General features: G+C 46.3%; 1 protein-coding gene across 1 annotated transcript in view; it reads left to right on the top strand.

Annotated features, from left to right (window-relative positions):
• LOC137533562 (Fc receptor-like protein 5) overlaps nt 1-15,356 on the top strand; it is a 29,674-nt gene extending 14,318 nt beyond the window's left edge. The window contains exons 8-10 of the mRNA XM_068254928.1: nt 1,972-2,253; nt 6,827-7,105; nt 15,199-15,356. Of these exons, the coding sequence (XP_068111029.1) occupies nt 1,972-2,253; nt 6,827-7,105; nt 15,199-15,356 (719 nt within the window). The remainder of the gene's footprint in view (nt 1-1,971; nt 2,254-6,826; nt 7,106-15,198) is intronic.
• Nucleotides 15,357-23,155: the final 7,799 nt, after the last annotated feature.

The following is a 23,155-nucleotide window of genomic DNA, read 5'->3' on the forward strand; positions in this document are numbered from 1 at the left end:
TTGTATTATTACTGATGACCTGTGTTTGACTCTGGCTATACTCTGACTTTGCTCTAGCTTACTGATTCTGTACTTTTGCCTATCTGCCTAAAAGTTGCTGAACCCCTTGCCTGATTACAGATTACTCTTCTGCCTTCCGATTTCTGTACTGATACTGTCTCTCTGTTGCCGAACCTAGCCTGTCTGACCATTCTACTCACCAGTGGGCCCTTGCCACTGGTGAGGTGTGCTAATTACCCACCAGCCCTCTGGTGTGGTATCGTTATTCTTCCTTAGTGACTGTCAGTGCCTTGCCAGCTCCTCTGGTAAGGTTTAGTGAAACTATACAGTCACAACTCCTGCTAATACCTTTTCATCTCCGCTGGAAAGGTCTGCTCACGTTAGATTGTCATTTTATCTGATTGTGCCTCACCAGCTCCTGGTAAGGCTTGGCATAGCTATCCAGTAATCATTCCTGCTTTTCTGTTGGTGCCTTCCCAGTCCCTCTGGAAAGGCCTATCCAAACTAAACAGTCTCCAGTACTGATAGTACCTTACCAGCTCCTCTGGTAAGGTTCAGCTAAACTATTGAGTTACGGTTGCACCAAGCACTACACACTTGGCATCCTTGTAGCTATACCAGTATTATTGGTGATTCTGCAGATCACCATATAATCAGACATCATTCTGAGTTGCTACACCCAACCGTTACAATGAACTAGTAAAAAGAACTCTGAAGCGCTTATACATGCAACATTGGTGTTTCTCGTCAGGATCAAGCTTGGTCCTGTGGGTAGCACCGAGGGAGATGAGCGCTGCACAGATGCGTCACTCTGATATACATGATAAATGGTATCATCCTGATTTAAAACTTCTTGACATACATGAAGGGCATGCCGGATCTTTAAACAAGCTTGGGGGACACCTGTACTAATGCTAGATTCTCGAATGGCAACCTTAGCCAACTTTCATCATGCGTACAAGGCTTTAGCTAGTAAATAAGTGCTCGCATACAGTACATGTAAAGAGGGGCCCTGGTAAAAAGTAGATAACAGCTAGTAGAATATCAGAAAAATTACTCGGAACGACTGTTAGGGCTCTTTCACACCAGAGCCCACTTCTGGCGTTTTAACGCAAAGTCTATACTTTGCATTAACCAAGGTAAAAGGAAAGTCCATAGACTTTCCTTTTACCTTTCACACCCAACGCTGCGTTTCGATACGTTGCGGTACGACGCGTCCCGGCGCGTCATCGGGAATCGCCGTTTCCCCTTCGGGGTAATTAACTACCACCGCCGCTACTCAGCGTCGCACCGGAGTTTCCCGACGACACGCCGCAACGCGTGCAGGAGCCGTTCTCCTGCACGCTTTTGGTGTGTAACGAGCCTTAGTGGTTTTGCTGCACGACAGTGTAACTTGCATTACAAGTCAGTGCCTGATTGTGCCGTGTTACTGTACAACTGTACTGTGTGTGTGTGTGTGCGTGGCGTTCCCGTATACGGCCTAAAGCGCAAAGCTGACCCGAATACGAAAACGCGGATTGCGCGCTGAGCACTCGACAGCCAAGTGGACCATGGTCCATGCATACTCAGTACGCCCCAACTAGTGGAATTACCAGGTTGCCTAACGGAAGATCCAGGCGGCGTGGGAAGAAGGCGAGGGACCTATCAACCTGGAGGGGGCTGGAGGAAGGCTCAGGTATGTATATAGTTTTTTTTTAATTATTTTAATCCTCTCAGATTTCCTTTAAGACTCCCCTGCTCATGCACAAGCTCCAGCTGCCACACTTTCTAACTTAAAATTAGCAGCAGAGGATTCACAGCAGTTCATGCAAAAGCTGTGTGATATTATATAAATTCACTCTACACATCTGCAGTTTTTAAGCACTTACATGACCTGGCTTTCAATTCATCAAGGGGAGGGGGTGCTGTCTCTATAAGCAAAATTAACTTATGGAAACTGAACCTTCCACTAACATTACTTTTTGTTTCTAGAGTTGTTCCACACACCAGATATTGCAGTGATGCCAGAGGGAGTGACAGAAGGTGATCACATGACGCTGTCATGTAGCACAAATCTGAGTCAGGTCCCACAGACAGTCACAGCACCATGGCAGTTTGCATTCTACAAAGATGGAGGGAATGTTCAGTACTTCAGCTCATTTCGTATATATGAAGTTTATGCTGCTCAGCTGAAGGATTCTGGAAATTATTCCTGCGAGGTGAAAATTAACAATGTACAGAAGAGGAGTGATGAATTAAATGTTATTATAAAAGGTAGGATAACTGCCTTCTTCAGAAAGTAAATTTACCCTAGCACTGTCACTCACCCAGGGCTATAGCCTGGTTCGCCGGTGCACAATCCTCCTGTGGGTCACCACCTCCACATACAGGAAACCAGAAAAGGAATGAAGGAGGCATTCAATTGGCGATAATTAAACTTGCGTTTAATTGATAAAGCTGCTCAACACAACATGTTTTGGGGTTTCCTCCTTCCTCAGGTGTACACCTGAAGAAGAGGGAAACCCCGAAACATGTTGTGTTGAGTAGCTTTATCAATTAAACTCAAGTTTAATTATCGCCAATTGAGTGCCTCCTCCATTCGTTATCTTCTTCTGAAAGCCCCTATTCAAGGTGCACTTGTTCTTCTGTGTAGGCATTCTGCTGCAGAGCTCTTTCTAGAATTGTACTAACAGCTAATGTCAATTTGTCAAATAAATAATTTTTAAAATATCTGGTCAAAAGCGAAGATACTGTTTACTTCCTGCAACACCGACTGTCTGTGCTATAGGCTGCAATTTTCTCAGACAGATTATTATTATTATTATTATTATTATTATTATTATTATTATTTTGTATTTGTATAGTGGAAACATCTTCTTTAGCGCTGCACATGGTATAAAATAAATAGAGATTTAGGTTGAAACCTCCCCTTTGCATTGCGAACAGTGAGAATGCTGAAATGAAAATACCAGCCGTAGCCACACAATCATAGACCCTAAAAGCCTGTGATCAAAATTTGGAGAACGGAGTTTTAGCTATAAAAGTATTATTTAACTGAAAAGAAACAGTAGTATCAGTGCACTGTGATTGTTAAGCTGTTATATAACATTTATAACACAGCAGATGAAGCCATATAATTAATTATTTTAAATGGAACCTGAACTGGGCAGGGAACAAAAAGTTAGATACTTACCATAGGCTTCCTATGTCCTTCTCGACCTCGCTGTTACCACACTTGGACCCTCCAAACATATTCAACAAGATCTTGTCAGAGATGCTCCCATGACTGCGCTTCCCACTGTGTATGATTGCAGCCATATACTCCGCATGCGCAAATACTGCTCCGTGTATGCAGTAAGCCAAAACCGGTTGTCCATGAGTGGCTCCGTGCTACTGCACAGGCGTGGATGTACATGCACAGGATCACTACCGCTATGTTCGTTCACGAAGAGAAGCATGGCTGCAGACTGGCAGAGGGTCCTGGCCAGGGTCAGTGGTGTTGATGATGAGAGCACAGGAAGTCTCTGGATTTTCCAGAGCCTTGTCTCTACCTAGGTAAGCATCTAATTTTTTGTTCCTTAGTCAGTAAAAGTTTGCTTTAAGTTTCCATTATATCTAGAACTAAAATTGGATCTTTAAATGCCTTGCTTACTAAGCTTTTATACATCCTGGTGAGGTGCCCAATGTTTATACAAAACACCCCTCCTCGTTTTTTTGGGGTGGGGGGACCAACAAAAACGAACAAATAGAATTATAATTATTGAGGTATTTGTAATTTTTCCACCCAAGGCAGGAAGTGTAGATAACTTTGCAGAAAGAAAACTAAAAGTGTATTTCCAGGCATAATTACCTTTTACACATTTAGATATTCTTTTTATTCTCACCCTAAGTGAGGTAGACATAAGCTGTCCATACACTTGTTGATGGCCAGCAGAGTTGACCATCATATAGATCCCTGTCTTATCGAAACTGATCAGAGAGGGATTTATTACCTGCTACACACTGTGCACAGATTTCCAATAGATTTCAGCTTGAAATAAAAATGTCTGTTGAACAACTGTATCATAAGCCACATACAATGCATTGTACAGTTTGACACATCACAAACAATCCATTACAGAAACACATTACAACTTTGCTTTGGTTTATTAGGTCCACCAGATCATCTCATCTGCCAGCATAGTCACATTCAACAAACATGGAAAATTGCTTCTCAATAGCAGCTACTTATGTAAAAAATATTAAGCCCTGCTAGATTTATCTAGCCAACAACAAACTATCACTACAACTGGTCCCAACTGGTTGATAGATGAAGCATACACTTGTTTCTGAACAATCATGTATGTCCTGAAGCATCATTAGATGTGTATTGTGTTTGGCTAGCATTACTCTATTACAAAATTTTTGCCAAATTCATGGTTTACACCTAAGCTATCTGGTTGAATGCAGGGTTCGCTATGACAGCTAGCCTCACATTAATCCTCACAAACCTGGTAGACCTTAGTGCAGAATCTAGAATGAATGGCATGCCAAAAGCTCTGCAATAAAATTATAGGCGTGCCACGTGAAGAAGCACAGTTTTAAAGAACACTTGATGTGAGAAGGATATAGAGGCTGCCATATTTATTTCCTTTTAAAAAATACCAGTTGCCTGGAATCATGCTGTTCTTTCATGCATCAGTAGTGTCCAACTCACACACCCGAAACAAGCATACAGCAAATTCCGTGGGCCCAAACTCACGGCACAGCACAGCACACAATGAAAATGTAACGATCGGTGTAACACAGAGAGGGTCTGATTACCGGTGAACTGCAGTATCACCGAGAATACAGAATATACCCGATTATTGGTGATCTGCAGTATCACTGATAATCAGATATATCTACTAACCTCTGGACACCTGAAATAACAAGTGAGTGTTAGATGCAACAGTATACTTTGAGTACTGCACAGAAGTATGTTCCTTCCGATGGAATAGACTCTCCCGGGGGAGGAGCTAGGCTGAGAGTAGGAAGGACAGAGCGTGAGTGACACCAGTGAGAGGGTGTCACTAACAGGTCTAGGAACTGCCTCTAACAGTAAGGCCAGTTCTCGAGGTCGGGCAAGCCAGGTCGTTAACACACAGACAGATATGGTACAGATTCAGGAGACAGATACGGAATCCAATAAACAGGCAGGGTTTGGCAACGGAGTATCAGAATAGCAAGGTACAGAATCAGGAGGCAAATACAGAGTCCAGGAGCGAGCAGAGTTTGGCAACAGGATATCAGAAATAGCAAGGTACAGAATCAGAGTTCAGAGGAATAGTCAGGCAGGCAGAAGGTCATAACAAATAATACAGTTCAATATTCCTAATGCTAAGGTGTGAGTTCCTTGATCATCAACACCTTTGGAAACTATGCTAGAACACAGATACAGACAAGGTCTGAGTGCTACCACGTAGTGATCGCAACGCCAGACACCAGAGAAATGACCAGCACCCAGTATATATACTATAGCGCTCTAGAGCACCACCCCTAAGTGCTGGACCAATGGAAAGTGGTGAAAATGTCAGCTGACCCGCTTGGTCAGCTGACTCTTCTCTGGCTGTCATATAAGCTCTGCCTCTCAGCGCGCGCGCTCGTCCTTCTGAACCTGTGTGGACTAGCAGTCCCAGCCACACCAGACATGTCTTGCTATGTATCCGCTGATTCGGGTGCGGGGGCCGCCGCCCCGCTCTCCAAGCAAGCGGCGGCTTCCCCGCGTCCAACCACAATGTCAGTAGTATTGCTATGCGCGCAATCCGCTGCATCCAACGCGGACTCCACCGCTCTGCCCATGTGGCATGCGGCGGTTTCTTCGCGTTGTGCCTCCATGCTGGACGCGGAAACAGCCGCCTCACTCTGAGCACTTGCGGCGGCTTTTCTGCGTTTCCTCACAGAAAAGTCTTTATTCCACTTTTAGTTGATAAAAAAAATTCACATCTCTTTGTTTATGCAGATAAGTCTTTCTAATTTGTTCTTATCAGCAACTGTGAATAGACTGCAGGAGATATTTGCCTGCTCTCTAAACACTGAAGCTTAACACTGTCAGTGCCTTGTGCAAGAGTGAAACCAAGTAAAACTTCAGGTTTTTTGATGCTGGCCAGCTTCCCTGCTCCCTACACAGTTTTTTGGCAGTTGAATGCTCCATTCAACTGCCGAAAAACTGTGTAGGGAGCAGGGAAGCTGGCCAGCATCAAAAAACTTGAAGTTTTACTTGGTTTCACTCTTGCACAAGGCACTGAAAGTGTTAAGCTTCAGTGTTTTTGTTAAGCTTCAGTCATTTTTAAAATAAATAAATCCCTGAGACTCCCCTATGAAGAGATGGACTAGTCCAAAACCTGTCACTTCTGTCAGATTTCTACCACCTACTGTAAGTGACAGCAACACAGGAGAAAAGTAATTTATGGCTCATTTTACTTATTTCTTTTTTTGTATATGTTTGCACATATTTTACATTTTACAATTTTTCGCCATAGTGCCCCTTAAATCAAACATCTGATCTGCATGCTTGTTCAGGGTCTCTGGCTAAAAGTATTAGAGACAGAAGATTAGCAGGACAGCCAGGTAACTTGTATTGTTTGAAAGGAAATATATTTGTCAGCCTCCATATCCCCCTTACTTAAAGTGTCCTTTAAATGTGACTTTAAAAAATTACAGAAAACTTGCTCTATGTTATGATTTTTTATGTTATGACTTGTGTTTGAATGGCCAACAAAGAAGAATGCTGAGGCAAATTTCATGTTTCCCACCTAATATATTGGCATTTTGTGTATGTGTATATTCTTTCAAATTAAAACATATGTTTCTCTACTTTTTAACCAAGATGTCTTTCACAAGCCAAACATTATAGTACTCCCATATCCAGTAATGGAAGGTGACAACATCACTCTGATATGTGACACAAGATTCAGTCCACACAGACAAACAACACAGCTGCAGTTTGCTTTCTACAGAGATAGATACAAGGTCCAGAGATTCAGTTTATCTCATAAATATGGCATTCCGTTTGCTCAGCTAAAGGATTCTGGGAAATATTCCTGTAAAGCAAAAGCTTCAACCATGCTTGTTAAGACCAGTGAAAAGGTCTTCATACAGGTAAATGGTGAGTACTATTGGCAAGTTAGACTAGTTTTACTAATCCTTGATTGACTTTAAGGTCAGCATGTTTCCTGCTCATAATAACAGCATATATTATTGTTCTTTGTAAAATACCTGTTCATTTTTAATTTGATGCTAGCACCACATATTAAAACATTTGTATTGGGCCAACAAAATACTAGAAAAAATGCTAGATTTACTTAGTTAACTTAAATACCAACATGTATGTAACATGATTGGTCATAAAATAACATCCCAAAGAGACTCAGTCTGTCAGAAGTAAGAATGGGAATGGATACAACACTTCACCACTGAATAGTTAAATAATACAAGAATTTAAGATAACATTCATCAACATAAAACTGCAAAGATTTTGGAGATGGTGTTATCTACAGTACATTTTATAAAATGTCCAACATTTTTGGAAAAGGCTTTGTACACTTAAGGTTTTCCAACTCAGTCCTCAAAGCCCCCAACAGTGCATGTTTTGTGGAAATCCAGAAAGGTAGTTAATGAGCTCTACTGAGACACTAATTACCTCACCTGTGAATGTTTGGTTTTCTGAAAAACATGCACTGTTGGGGTACTTCAGGACTGAGTACAGAAACCCTGTACTAAGGAAATGAAAACCAGGGGTTGATGTCCTGTGTCCATGTTCACCCCCACCCCCAACCTTATTAGCTTGTTCTGCACCATGTAGGTTGGGTGGTCAGGAACATAGAGCCCATAGGCATGGAGTTCTGCCCCCTAATACCAACTCCAGTGGCTTTTAACCTTAGCAGGGTACCACTTCCACTTGAATGGCACTGATGACCCAGTGCTAACTTAGGACAAGAGACTCAAGAGACTTCCCAAAAAGGAGATAGAGATAATGTTATCCCCCCTCCCCCACCCAGGTAAAATGAAGAGTTCAAGTAAAAAAAACATTTTGGCCCTGTAAAATGAAATCCAGCACAATAATCTTCAGCTATTTTCCAAATACATTTTTGTATTTTCTTCATCTGTAATTGTATCTTGCTTCGAGAAGCTACCCTGCCATTCACCTTTTCACATGCCACCCACATCCACTCAAAGCTTTACTGAACTACTGATATGGCAAATTATTTTTGACCCAAAGAAACAGCTTTAAGCCATGAAACTTGTCTGTTGTGCTGTTCAATTAAATAACCACTTAATGACGGCCCACTGCACATGGGCGGCCGGAAAGTGGATTCCGCAAGGACCGCCGCATGTACGCAGAGGCGTATCTGGGTATCATGGCGCCTATGGCAAACACTGAAATTGCCCCCCCCCCCCTAACACACACACACACACACACACTGAAATTGTGCCCCCCAACACACACACACAATCAGATAATTCATCAAGTAGTCACATGCTGCCCAATAAAAAAAGTTGTAACAGTCAACCAGATAAAATAATTAAGTAGCCAGGTGCCTCACAATAAGCAGATTAAACAGACAGATAGTAGCCAAGTTCATCCTGGATACATAAATTAAACAGCCATGTTCACCAAATAAAAGAATTAGGTAGCTATGTGCCCACAGATATCAGTATTAGGTAGCAAAATGTGCCCCTAGATATTTGGTAACCATAGCGGTCCCGCAATTGCTTCCTGGGTGCAGGCCAGGGTGCTTTCTGGGGCAGGGTGCAGGTTGATGCAGATTGCAGCAGGGTGAAGCAAGGTACAAGTAAGGGCAGGCTGCAACAGAGGGTAGGTGAAGGTTAGGGCAGGCTGCAGATTGCTGGTTGGGGTATATTGCAGCGGGGTGCTGATTGGGGAAGATTGCAGCAGGGTGCAGGATGTGGCAGATTGCAACAAGGTGCTGTTTGGAGCAGGGTGTAGGTAGATTGGGTCAGGGTGCTGGTTAGGGTAGTGTGCAGGCTGGTGGCTGGGGAAAGGTGCTGGCTAGGGCAGTGTGCAGGCTGGTAGCTGGGTGCAAGGACAGGAAGCAGGCTGGGTGCAGAGACAGGGTGCATGCTGGGTGCAGGGACAGGGTGCAGGCTGGTGGCTGGGTGCAGGGACAGGGTGCATGAGGGTGGATGGGTGCAGGGACAGAGTGCATGCTGGTGGATTGGTGCAGGGACAGGGAGCATGCTGGTGGCTGGGTGCAGGGAGAGGGTGCATGCTGGTGGCTGGGTGCAGGGACAGGGTGCATGCTGGTGACTGGGTGCAGGGACAGGGTGCATGCTGGTGACTGGGTGCAGGGACAGGGTGCATGCTGGTGGCTGGGTGCAGGGACAGGGTGCATGCTGGTGGCTGGGTGCAGGGACAGGGTGCATGCTGGTGGCTGGGTGCAGGGACAGGGTGCATGCTGGTGGCTGGGTGCAGGGACAGGGTGCATGCTGGTGGCTGGGTGCAGGGACAGGGTGCATGCTGGTGGCTGGGTGCAGGGACAGGGTGCATGCTGGTGGCTGGGTGCAGGGACAGGGTGCATGATGTTGGCTAAGTGCAGGGTGCATGAGGGTGGCTGGGTGCAGGGACAGGGTGCATGAGGGTGGCTGGGTGCAGGGACAGGGTGCATGCTGGTGGATGGGTGCAGGGACAGGGTGCATGCTGGTGGCTGGGTGCAGGGACAGGGTGCATGCTGGTGGCTGGGTGCAGGGACAGGGTGCATGCTGGTGGCTGGGTGCAGGGACAGGGTGCATGCTGGTGGCTGGGTGCAGGGACAGGGTGCATGATGGTGGCTAGGTGCAGGGTGCATGAGGGTGGCTGGGTGCAGGGACAGGGTGCATGAGGGTGGCTGGGTGCAGGGACAGGGTGCATGCTGGTGGATGGGTGCAGGGACAGGGTGCATGCTGGTGGATGGGTGCAGGGACAGGGTGCATGCTGGTGGATGGGTGCAGGGACAGGGTGCATGCTGGTGGATGGGTGCAGGGACAGGGTGCATGAGGGTGGCTGGGTGCAGAGACAGGGTGCATGAGGGTGGATGGGTGCAGGGACAGGGTGCATGCTGGTGGATGGGTGAAGGGACAGTGTGCATGAGGGTGGCTGGGTGCAGGGACAGGGTGCATGAGGGTGGCTGGGTGCAGAGACAGGGTGCATGAGGGTGGATGGGTGCAGAGACAGGGTGCATGAGGGTGGATGGGTGCTCTTACAGACCTCAGATCGCGGCGACCGATCCATGCCAGGTAGTGCTAGTTCTCCTCCTGGTGCCGCCCCCTGCCCCGTAGCCTGTCCCGGAGCCTCTTCTCATGTAAATAGACCTCAGATCACGGCGACCACGTCAATGCTGCCTCTTGGTGCCGTCCCCGCCGCCTGTCCCCGATCATCTTGTAATAGTAACATACTTCAGATCGCGGAAACTGCAGAGTTTACAGCCCGCGCACGCTACCGGTGCTCAATGTATTCAAAATGCGGAAATGACGTCATAGGTCAATGACGTCACTTCCGCATTTGGCCAAAGTTCAGTACGGGTAGCGTGTAACTGAGCAGTTGCCGCGATCTGAAGTATGTAACCATTACAAGAAGATGATCGGGGACAGGCGGCGGGTGCAGGGGCGCCACAGGGAGGGGAGGCAGATGACAGTGGCGAGGTGGCATTGGGGCAGACATGGCGCCCATGCAGCATGGGCGCCCAGGGCACCAGCCATGCCTGCACCCCTCTAGATCCGCCACTGCATGTACGTGACGCGATCCTCCGCCGGGGACTGGCTCCGCCCCCCTCGCGCTGTAACCCGCCAGCCGTTCGGAAGCGCCGGTGGGTTACTAGCACCCGGATCGCCGCATACAAAGTGTATAATACACTTTGTAATGTATACAAAGTGTATTATACAGGCTGCCTCCTGCCCTGGTGGCCCCAGTGTCCGAGGGACAACCAGGGCAGGCTGCAGCCACCCTAGTCTGCACCCAAGCACACTGATTTCCCCCCCCCTGCCCCCTGATCGCCCACAGCACCCCTCAGACCCCCCCTGCCCACCCCCCAGACCACTGTTTGCACCCAATCACCCCCCTAATCACCCATCAATCACTCCCTGTCACTATCTGTAAATGCTATTTTCTTTATGCCCTAAACTGCCCCCTGCTCCCTCCTGATCACCCCCCACCCCTCAGATTCTCCCCAGACCCCCCCCCCCCTGTGTACTGTATGCATCTATCCCCCTGATCACCTGTCAATCACCCATCAATCACCCCCTGTCACTGCCACCCATCAATTAGCCCCTAACCTGCCCCTTGCGGGCAATCTGAGCACCCACCCACACCAATAGATCGCCCGCAGATCCGACGTCAGATCACCTCCCATGTGCATTGTTTACATCTGTTCTCTACCCTAAACACCCACTAATTACCCATCAATCACCCATCAATCACCCCTTATCACCACCTGTCACTGTTACCCATCAGATCAGACCCTAATCTGCCCCTTGCGGGCACCCAATCACCCGCCTACGCGCTCAGATTGCCCTTAGACCCCCCTTATCAATTCGCCAGTGCATTATTTACATCTGTTCTTCCCTGTAATAACCCACTGATCACCTGTCAATCACCCATCAATCACCCCCTGTCACTGCCACCCATCAATCACCCCCTGTCACTGCCACCCATCAATCAGCCCCTAACCTGCCCCTTGCGGGCAATCTGATCACCCACCCACACCAATAGATCGCCCGCAGATCCGACGTCAGATCACCTCCCAAGTGCATTGTTTACATCTGTTCTCTACCCTAAACACCCACTAATTACCCATCAATCACCCCTGTCACTGCTACGCATCAGATTAGACCCCTATCTGCCCCTAGGGCACTCAATCACCCGCCCACACCCTCAGAACGCCCTCAGACCCCAGCCCTGATCACCTCGCCAGTGCATTGCTTGCATCTATTCCCCCCTCTAATCACACCTTGAGACACCCATCAATCACCTCCTGTCACCCCCTAGCACACCTACCCATCAGATCAGGCCCTAATTTGCCCCGTGTGGGCTCCTGATCACTCGGCCAAAACCTCAGATCCCCCTCAGACCCCCTTCCGATCACCTCCCCAGTGCATTGATTGCATCTATTTTCCCCTCTAACCACCCCCTGAGACACCCATCAATCACCTCCTGTCACCCCCCTAGCACTCCTATCCATCAGATCAGGCCCAATACAACCTGTCATCTAAGAGGCCACCCTGCTTATGACCAGTTCCACAAAATTCACCCCCTCATAGACCACCTGTCATCAAAATTTGCATATGCTTATACCCCTGAACAGGGGCGTAACTAGGCCCCACCGGGCCCCCCTGCAGATTTTCTGAGCGCTCCCCCCCCCCCCCCCGGGCCCGCTCGCGGCCGTTTTGTGGGTGCTGGAGGGGTGGCAGCATGAGGGGAAAGCCTTGCCCACAGTCGGTGGGGAGAGGGGTAGTTCCCCCCTCTCCCTCACCTCGGGGCTCTCCCCTCTGCGCTCCCCTCCAGCTCGTAAGTGTCTGTGGGGCTGTGGTGGGCAGCGAGCGGCGGGCAGATACATACCTGCTTCCGTGCGTTCCATCGGAGACTTCTCCCTCTAGCGGCTGACGTCACTTCCGGAAGTTAGGGTGCAAAACTGCACGCCGCAGTTAGGGTGCAAAAGAGTTTCACACATGTGGTATCGCCGTACTCATGAGAAGTATTATAATGTGTTTTAGGGTGTATTTTTACACATACCCATGCTGAGTGAAAGAAATATCTCTGTAAATGGACAAGTGTGTGTAAAAAAAAATCAAACAATTGTCATTTACAGAGATATTTCTCCCACCCAGCATGGGTATGTGTAAAAATACACCCCAAAACACATTATACTACTTCTCCCGAGTACGGCAATACCACATGTGTGGCACTTTTTTGCAGCCTAACTGCGCTAAGGGGCCCAAAGTCCAATGAGCACCTTTAGGCTTTACTGGGGTGCTTACAATTAGGCACCCCCCAAAATGCCAGGACAGTAAACACACCCCACAAATTACCCCATTTTGGAAAGTAGACACTTCAAGGTATTCAGAGAGGAGCATAGTGAGTCCGTGGCAGATTTCATTTTTTTTTTTTGTCGCAAGTTAGCAGAAATGGAAACTTTTTTTTTTCTTTTTTGTCACCAAGTGTCATTTTCCGCTAAATTGTGACAAAAAATAAAATCTACTATGAACTCACCATGCCTCTCAGTGAATACTTTGGGATGTCTTCTTTCCAAAATGGGGTCATTTGGGGGGTATTTATACTATCCTGGAATTCTAGCCCCTCATGAAACATGACAGGTGGTCAGAAAAGTCATAGATGCTTCAAAATGGGAAAAATCACTTTTTGCACCATAGTTTGTAAACGCTATAACTTTTACCCAAACCAATCAATATAGGCTGAATGGGGTTTTTTTTATTAAAAACATGTTTGTCCACATTTTTCGTGCTGCATGTATACAGAAATTTTACTTTATTTGAAAAATGTCAGCACAGAAAGTTAAAAAAATCATTTTTTGACAAAATTCATGTCTTTTTTGATGAATATAATAAAAAGTAAAAATCGCAGCAGCAATCAAATAGCACCAAAAGAAAACTTTATTAGTGACAAGAAAAGGAGCCAAAATTCATTTAGGTGGTAGGTTGTATAAGCGAGCAATAAACCGTGAAAGCTGCAGTGGTCTGAATGGAAAAAAAGGGTCTGGTCCTTAAGGGGGGGTAAAGCCTACGGTCCTCAAGTGGTTAAACAACAGTCTGAAAATCGATCAATCTACTTTATGAAGATAAGTCAACACTTGCCTTATACAGTATTTTAAACATTTTTTAACTATTTTATTTTTCATGGTTGCCTGCGGTTGCTTCAAGTTCCTGAAATTGAATTTTGTGAGTAAACCCCTTCATCTCCTCTTCATGCTCACTTGCGTTCTTTTTAAAGTGGTCTAACACCCAGCATTTCAACTTTGCTTTAAAAGATTGCTTACAGCTTATAAACTATTATGCCAGATTTTTTTTTTTAGCAGAAATTCACTGAATGGATTAAACATGACATTTTAGTGCTGCATTTAGCTAGAAATCCTCCTCCGTGCTTGCTTGTTTAGTTACAAATGTATCTACCTACAATGTAACAAACAAACACTGCTCTGAGAGAACAAAGAGGGCTTCCCCCGCAGGCTTTTCAAAGGTCTATTTGTATTCCAAATAAAGATACATTTGTAACTACAGATAAGAACGGATGCGGATTCCTAGTTAAATCCAACACTAAAATGTCATGTTTAACCCATTCAGTGAATTTCTGCTTAAAGAGAACCCAAGGTGTGTTTAAAGAATGTTATCTGCATACAGAGGCTGGATCTGCCTATACAGCCCAGCCTCTGTTGCTATCCCAAACCCCACTAAGGTCCCCCTGCACTCTGCAATCCCTCATAAATCACAGCCATGTTATGAGGCTGTGTTTACATCTGTAGTGTCAGTCTCAGCTGCTCTCCCGCCTCCTGCATAGCTCCGGTCCCTGCCCCCGTCCCTTCCCTCCAATCAGCAGGGAGGGAAGGGATGCAGGCGGGGACTGGAGTTCTGCAGGAGGCGGGGAGAGCAGCAGACTGACACTATAGAGATAAACACAGCCAGCTCTGACAAGCTGTTTGTCAGCAGTGTGGCTGTGATTTATGAGGGATTGCAGAGTGCAGGGGGACCTTAGGGGGGTTTGGGATAGCAACAGAGGCTGGGCTGTATAGGCAGATCCAGCCTCTGTATGCAAATAACATTCTTTAAACACACCTCGGGTTCTCTTTAAGCAGAAATTCACTGAATGGGTTAAACATGACATTTTAGCAACAGAGGCTGGGCTGTACAGGCAGATCCAGCCTCTGTATGCAGATAATATTCTTCAAACCCACCTCGGGTTCTCAAAAAAAAAAAATCTGGCATAATAGTTTGTAAGCTGTAAGCAATCTTTTAAAGCAAAGTTGTAATGCTGGGTGTTAAACCGCTTTAAAGTCATAAAAGTCCATAGATGATGTGATGGAAGAAAGTAAGGGACATCTTCCAAAATGGAAGCACAGGCAAAAATGTAAAAGAGCTTCTAATTCCACACTATACCAACCTAGAATATTTTTGATTGAGTTGGGCTTTAATGCTTCAATATACAGATAAACCGCAATATTTTCTAATGCTTTTTATAATTTTCTTATTTTTCAGATGCAAAATATTTGGATTTTTCCTTGCTTAATTTTATACGACTTTCCGTGTCTGGAATCGTGTTAATTAATATTATCCTTTTATTGTACTGTGGCACTAAGAGGGGAAGGACTCCGCGGCTGCGCCAGCATACAACAATGATGTTGTGTCACGACTGAGCTTGCCCCCTCTGCATTTTGAGAATGTGCCTGCAATGTTACGGTTTCCCAACAAGCATTACAGATTGCCTTGGAATGGAATTTTAGTATAATAGCTGAAGACAGTCAACAAGATCTTAATCATACTGGAAGTGCATTTGATGGGATCAAAACCAAGCTGCATGCAATTTGCATTATATTTTTATGTGAGCTGTGAGCTGGAACTATTCACATCTCATGGACCATCTCTCCTTAACCATCACTGTTGTGTTTTACCTTGAGGAATCTAACATGAACTGTATGTGGCAAATGTCTTATTTAATCAGTGGGTAACGATTGGAAAACTTTCTTCTTTCTTCTAAACAATTTCTACAGGCTGTCGCAACAATTTTTTTCACGTATAAAGCACATTTTACAGTATTTAACATAACAAAAAGGACATTTACAAGGTTGTTTACATGGGTCTCTGAACCAAGAAAATGCTGAATGAAGAAATGTCTTCTACAACACGAGGGGTCCCGTGAAATCTATTTTTTCTTTAAAACCCCTTTTTCACTTTGCATTGTGGCACTGCATGCAGGGTAACACAAAAGCAATGAAAGTCCTATGGGGCCTAACACACTTACCCCGTTGTGTTGCGCCAAAGTGCCTGATTCGCCCGCTGACCCGCCGTCTGACTTCTGCGGCCATGGATTGCATGTAAGTCAATGGTTGACACAGAAATTGTAAATAATCTGGCAGTGTGGTGCATGTGCGGAACAACAAAAATACCATGGGGAAACCAGGAATCCCAGTGACATACTTTATGTCCAGGAGGGAATACGCCACTGGGCGAGGGGCAGCAACATGCGGTGAAGGGCGTGTGGGGGCTGTGCAAGGGGCGTGCTGGGGGGAGGGGTATGGGCAGCGACATACATATAACCCTGTCGGCACACTCTGCAGCAGGTTCATACGATTGTAGGTTTTGTTCGCTGCAGTGCTATGCGATGGGGGCAGAGCATCGCACCACAAGTGCAAGGGCCAGGTGTAAAACTGGCCTCACATGAACCAAAAGAGCTTACACTCCCCATGACAGTCATACAGAACCACACATTATAGCTCTTTTGGTGAGCAGCTAAAATGAAAAATGGCTAAATATAATTACATCTTTTTTTTGTTGGATGATGAATCTAATAGTATTTTACTGCTAGTGCTACTGTTTATACTTTAATTTGGGCTGCTGCCATAGCTGGTAGCACCCCTGCTGTTTCCCTGCAGGGCTCTAGTGACTGAGTCACTATCAGCTGTTTCCAGCAACTAGTCTCTAATCAAAGCAACTAATTGCTGCAACCAATTGCTATCATTGGTAACTCTACTGTAATAAATTGATAGCTTGTGGCAGACCCTAGTCGCTGGCAGCTCAGTTTTCTGTGTGACAACGTTTTGGCTGGCAATCGACTGAATAAACAATACTATTTATATAACTTTTAATAGGACACGTACTTTAGTGATTTTAGAAAGCATTATCAACCCCACATATTCTAAGAAGTTCAGTGGTGTAACTAAAAAGCCAAAAAAGTGAAAAAAAAAAACAAAAAACATCTGGTCCTTAAAGAGACTCTAAGTCTCTGAAAATACAGCTTTTTATTGCAAAAAGCTGTTCAACATCATTGCCCTAACTAAAACACTGCATCCCCATGGCTGAAATCTAACTAAATCACCCAAAACTCCCCGGGGCACACTGCGGGAGGGCTTCCATGAGAGGCAGAGCCTTCAGCTGCAACTTTGACTCTACATGCGTCTATTAGCGCGTATCTCCGCCTCCGCCCGCCCCTCTCAGTCTTCCTTCACTGAGAAGGGCGGGGAAGAGGTGGAGATACGCGCTGATAGACGCACATGGAGGCAGAGCTGCAGCTGAAAGCTCTGCCTCCCACAGAAGTGCACAGGGCAGCAAGACAGTCGTGGATTTTGCAAGGGGAGTTTGGAGGGATTTAGTTAGATTTCAGCCGCAGGTATGCAGCGTTTTAGTTAGGGCAATAATGTTGAACCCGTTTTTGCAATAAAAAGCTGTATTTTCTGAGACTTTAGTGTTTCTTTAAAGGGGCCATAGGCTGTGGTCTGCAAGAAGTTAAAGAAACTCTGCAGCGACTTTAAAAATGGCTTTTTACCTTGTATTCAACAGGGGCATGTTTGGCCCGGCTAAAACACCGCTCTCCCGTGGCAGAACAAGGGGTCTTTACCCCCCAAATCCCCTTTGTAGTGCCCGGGGAGCGCTTCCTGTTGAGGCAGGGCTAATAGCTTCAGCCCTGCCTCTCAGCGCGTCTATCAGCGCTGATTGCCGCCTCTCCCCGCCCCTCTCATTCTTCCTTCACTGAGAGGGGCGGGGAGTGGCGGAGATTCGCCGGCTGATAGACGCGCATGGAGGCAGAGCTACAGCCATTAGCTTTGCCTCCATGAGCAGCAAAATCTACGACCAGGTTGGTCGTGGATTTTGCAGGCGGGGGATTTGGGGGGTAAAGACCCCTCGCTCTGCCACAGGGTAGCGGCATTTTAGCAGGGGAAAACATGCCCATGTTGAATATAGGGTAAAAAAGCAATTTTTAATAACGCTTCAGAGTCTCTTTAAAGAGATAGTAGAACACCATGTTGGAGGAGTATTAAAAAACAAACAAACACAAATTAACCTTCTCTGCTTTTAACAGGTGAATGTGCTTTGTGTAAATGCATAGTTCATTTATTGAATTTATGCTATTAGTCAAATAATCACTCTTTAAAGAGATATTTGTATTGATGTAGCACTTGTAATGGCACACATGTAATTGCAACAGCCTGTATGATTTCCCTTAGAATAACTTTAGGTAATGCTGGGGGGTCATACTTTCTGACCACCCAGCACAACAAGGCTAAGAGCTGGATAATGGAAGAGGCTACCCAGGCTGCCCAGAGCAACTGCAGCTCTGGGCTTCCGATATCGCTACAAATAAGACGCAATGGCAGCACATTGCGATGTTGCGCTACTCTTGCGATAGCAAGCATTCAAACAGATACAAGACAGGACTATAGATTGGAGTGTAACAAGTAGCAACCGCAGCTCACAGTCACGTCCACAGAAGCAGAGCATGCAGGCTAACAAAAGTCACCAGCAAGCATCCACACAGGCAAGACTACAGGAAAGAACGTAACTAATAGCAACACAACTATGCTAGCTAAGCACGGGTGATCACGATAAGCACAACCTACCAAAACGTGCTAAACTGACTAGCTAACACAGTAACTGAAAAATCTCTGTATCTCGAATAAAGAAAATAACAAATGACTCAACTAATGCATAAATATATATTAGCAAGTCTGCATATATATTTATCAAGAACTAGCTAAGCACAAGTAATGGTAATTAACAAGATGGACAACAGACAGACAGATGAAATGCTCAGCCAATCTAGTCGCTGTTTCAGCGACGGCGACATTCACACTGAGACAAGACTAACAGGTAGGAGCGAACTAATGGCAACCACTGCTATAGTTCGTCCTCAAGAACAAGACTAGAAGGAATACTACCAGTCACCAACGTGGTGCTGGCAGAATCTAACTATGATGATCAGAAGAATTTCACTGAGCCCCCGCAGGTCAGCATACATCCAGCAGACATGACAATACCTAGCAAGGCATTATACATTTACAATAACTTCACAGCATAGACCCAACGACTACTCAGAGAGCTGAACGCTATGATGGGCGAGGTCTAAAAGGGGAGGCAGACTTTTATGCCGGCATTGACCAATGGATGCAAGCATGCAAATCTCCACACAGCTGAATGGTAATCATTCAATCCTGAGCTGGCTTGATTACCATTTGCTAGCTGGTTGTGAATGCAAAGGACTCTCATAGGAAAAACATGCAGTATTATGTAACAACATGCCTCCAGGAAATCCAGGGCTATCTGGCCGCAGCTCAGCTGTAGTAAACCAGTGGTGGAATGATGACAGCATCCTGAGCTGCCCAGAACTGCAGAGCAATTGCAAATGACAATGTGACTCATTGCGAATGCACAACCGAATGCAGGCTGACAATCCAGAACTGTCCATTTGCGGCTCCACCGCAATGGGCAGAACACACCACAGGAGGAATCCTTACACTTTAAACTCAAAGCAGCATGCACATTGTGCAGGTAACACCGGTTGTGCAATGCTAGATCCCTACAGTAGTTTGCATAAGTTCCTAAAATGTATGTGTTTTCGTGTAAATGTTACCACTGTTTTATGAATCTGCCCTATTTTATCTTGTAATTGCTGTATCTCTTGTTGGGCATTGTCTGTATACATCACTGTCAAATTTATATGTTGATCACCAGTGTACTAAGCACTTATGTTTGTTTCATACTTTATATAATATCACACAAAATGATTACTGTACAATAAATAATAATCATCATCATTTCTGAGTCTACCAAAAACTTGTCTCCGTTTAGGAGACTGTATTAGCTATGTATTGACCTGCTTCCTCCAAAAGTGGAGATGTTCACTTATGGCTCCTGCACTGGGCCCAGTAGATTTTAGGAACCTGCTCCCTCTACCAAACTTTTCTCCCATCATGTGTCTGCTCAGAGCTCTGCTTCATTCACCAGCACATGTTGGGTCATGCACTTCTCATCTACCAAGTCCTCCTGTCTCACCGGAAGTGTCAAGAAGTAGAACCTATCTATTACATGCCTGCTGTCTTTCTTTTCATACAGTGTCTGGAGGGCATATCGTGCTCACTGACCCGCTTAGCACTTCCTTCCTTGGTCTGCCCTCCTTCTCTAACACAGTGTGCAAAAACAGTTCTACAGACCAGTGCAGTTTCTAGGTTAAATTTCTCCCAGGGCGAGTTTCAAAAAATGCGCCCCCCCCCCCCCCTCTATTATACATTCTTCATTCACAATCTGAACATGGATCAGGCCCTAGGCAATGTGACTGTGGGTACATGTAAGAATGATGTGCAGGTACTCTGCAGGAGAATGAGGAGATTCTTCCGCTATTACACATTCTTCATGCACAATCTGAACATGGATCAGGCCCTAGGCAATGTAACTGTGAGTACATGTAAGAGTGATGTGCAGGTACTCTGCAGGAGAATGAGGATTCTTCATGTACAATCTGAACCAGGTTTACAGGTGAAAGACATTAATCAATGTGCACATCAATTCTGCGGGGAGTGCATTTGCAGAGTAGAGTACTACCGGGGGCATCACGGTGGCATTGTGGTTAGCTCTCTCGCCTTGCAGCACTGGGTCCCTGGTTCAAATCTCAGATAGGGCCTTATTTGTACAGAGTTTGTATATTCTCCCTGTGTCTGGGTGGGTTTCCTCTGGGCACTACAGTTTCCACCCATATCTCAAAAACATACAGATAAGTTAATTGGCTTCCTCCTAAAATTGTCCCCATACTACAATACAAACAGTTCACGATACATACATAGACAAAACTATGGCAGAGGTTAGATTGTGAGCTCCTCTGAGGACAGTCAGTGGCATGACTATGTACTCTGTAATGTGCTGCAGGAGATGTCAGTGCTATATAAATACATAATAATAATATGGTAGGACATTAGACTATGACTATGGTAGGATTAGAGTGTGAGCTCCTCTGAGGACAGTCAGTGACATGACTATGTACTCTGTAATGTGCTGCAGAAGATGTCAGTGCTATATAAATACATAATAATAATATGGTAGGACATTAGACTATGACTATGGTAGGATTAGAGTGGGAGCTCCTCTGAGGACAGTCAGTGACATAACTATGTACTCTGTACAGTGCTGCAGAAGATGTCACTGCTATATAAATACCCGAGGGATGAATAGGTCACGTGACGCAACTTCACTGGCGCATGTAAGAATATTTAACTCACGCGTTAACAATGACTCTGCCCCTATATGTGCCCATGCCAAAACGTTAAATTTTTTTTTTCACCTCATGTATCCTCAAAAGTAAACATCAGGCGATAAAAAATAAAAAAATATTACTTAGCTGGGGCTTCCTCCAGTCCCCGGCAGCCTATGTGTCCCTCGCCACAGCTCCACTCCCGATGTCCCCTCCGTAGCAGCCACCGACCTGACAATGTTGGCGGCTTCAGTGCATGCAAGCGTCCACATTGCTCGCGGTCATGCTCCCATAGCTGGGAGCATTCTGCGCAAGTGCATACTTTTGGAGCTGCGCACTTGTGCAGGCGTCACCGATGCTGAAAGGGGGGGGGGGAACCCCAGGACACTGGCTGGGAGCAGAGCTGCGGCGAGGGAAACATAGGCCGCCAGGGGCTGGAGGAAGCACCAGATAAATAGATCTATTTTTTTAAATGCCTGATGTTTCCTTTGCACCCATTTACAAAAATTACAGCTCCTGTAAAATAATGACCCTTTTGTATTGCTCCCTCCCCCCATTTTGAATCCAAGTACCACAAAATTGCTCCATTGCCTCAGAAACCTCTCAGCCAGAGAACCCCATCACCCCCCCCCCCCCCTTCCCAGTATAGGTGGTGTATGGTATTTCAACTCTGGCTTGGGGGCCTGCCAGTCACAGTGCCATTGTGACCTGCACCTAGTGGGGCTCTCTGGCTGAAGGGGTGTTGGAGGACCTGCAAGTGTCACTTGAAGGGGGGGGGGGGGGGCTCTCTAGCTATAGGGGGGGAGGGGGGTTGTTGGCTGAGGGGTCTCGGGTGGTAGTGCAGGTTACAAAGGCACTGATAGGCCAACATGCCTCCCATAGCTAGAGAGCCCCCCCCCCCCCCCCCAAGTGGCACAGATCCTCCAACACCCCCTCAGCCAGAGAGACCCCCACACCCCCAAAAAAAAGTACGTGTGGCAGCCACCCTAGACACCCCCTGCCACCTGACCCCCTCCCTCTCCTCTCCCCCCGGGCGAATCAAAGGACAGAGCCAGTCAGGACAGCCTGAGCTCGGTGACAGCCGGCAGGTCACAAGTAGAGAGCATTCTACTTACTGTGACCACCAGCCGAAGAAGCGCCCATCCAGGGGGGAAAGCACACGCAGGGGTCGCCTGGCAGGGGAACACAGACTGACAGGCGTGCAGCGGGAAGAGAGCCAGGAGCGACCTAGGAGGAGTCATCGGCGCCGCGTTCAGACTGAACGCAGACATCAAGCGTCATCATCATGTGATGTACTTGACGTCACAACGGAGGTAGAAAGCCGCAGGACGCCCAGGAGGAGTGTGGGAACTGGAAGGACGGTGATCGCGCTGGCGTACTTTTGTTTGCCTGCAACGCGCATCACCGTCTCAGCATCTCTCCTCCTGCATGCGCCCCCCTTCCTCCACCTCCCAGGCTGCGCTCAGTGCGGTCGCCCGTCCCGCACGGTGCAAAAAACGGCCCTGCTACAGACTTCTTATGCCTCAGAGTGTCTGGGTGATTTGGTACAGAAGAAAGAGAGTGTCTGTTCTTCATTTACCACAAAGTGGAGGAAGTGGTTTGAGTGGACGCTAGCTGAGTAACACGCTCGACTACATCTTCAGTGCTCGGCATTTGCACAATATGACCAACACCACTAACAGGAATGTGTTGCCTTTTGTTGCATGATGTGAAGCCCTATTATGGCTTGAATCTGATGGAGCTGATGGTGCAGCAGATTCCCTTGGCCCCTACTTCCCACATGCCTACTACCATTTCCCCTTCCTTTTGATTTGCATGAAGATTGTTCTTAAGTGATTAATGTGTTAGGAATAAAAGGATGACCACCAAGAGTTGCATGATAATAAATGTTTGCACACTGGATTTTCTAGTTAATTTTTTCTACTAAAGGCAACACTAACTAAATTGGGAGTGTACTTTTTTTATACAGGCAAAAGATAA

Source organism: Hyperolius riggenbachi, chromosome 9 (genome assembly GCF_040937935.1).
Source record: "Hyperolius riggenbachi isolate aHypRig1 chromosome 9, aHypRig1.pri, whole genome shotgun sequence".
NCBI classification, from domain to species: domain Eukaryota; kingdom Metazoa; phylum Chordata; class Amphibia; order Anura; family Hyperoliidae; genus Hyperolius; species Hyperolius riggenbachi.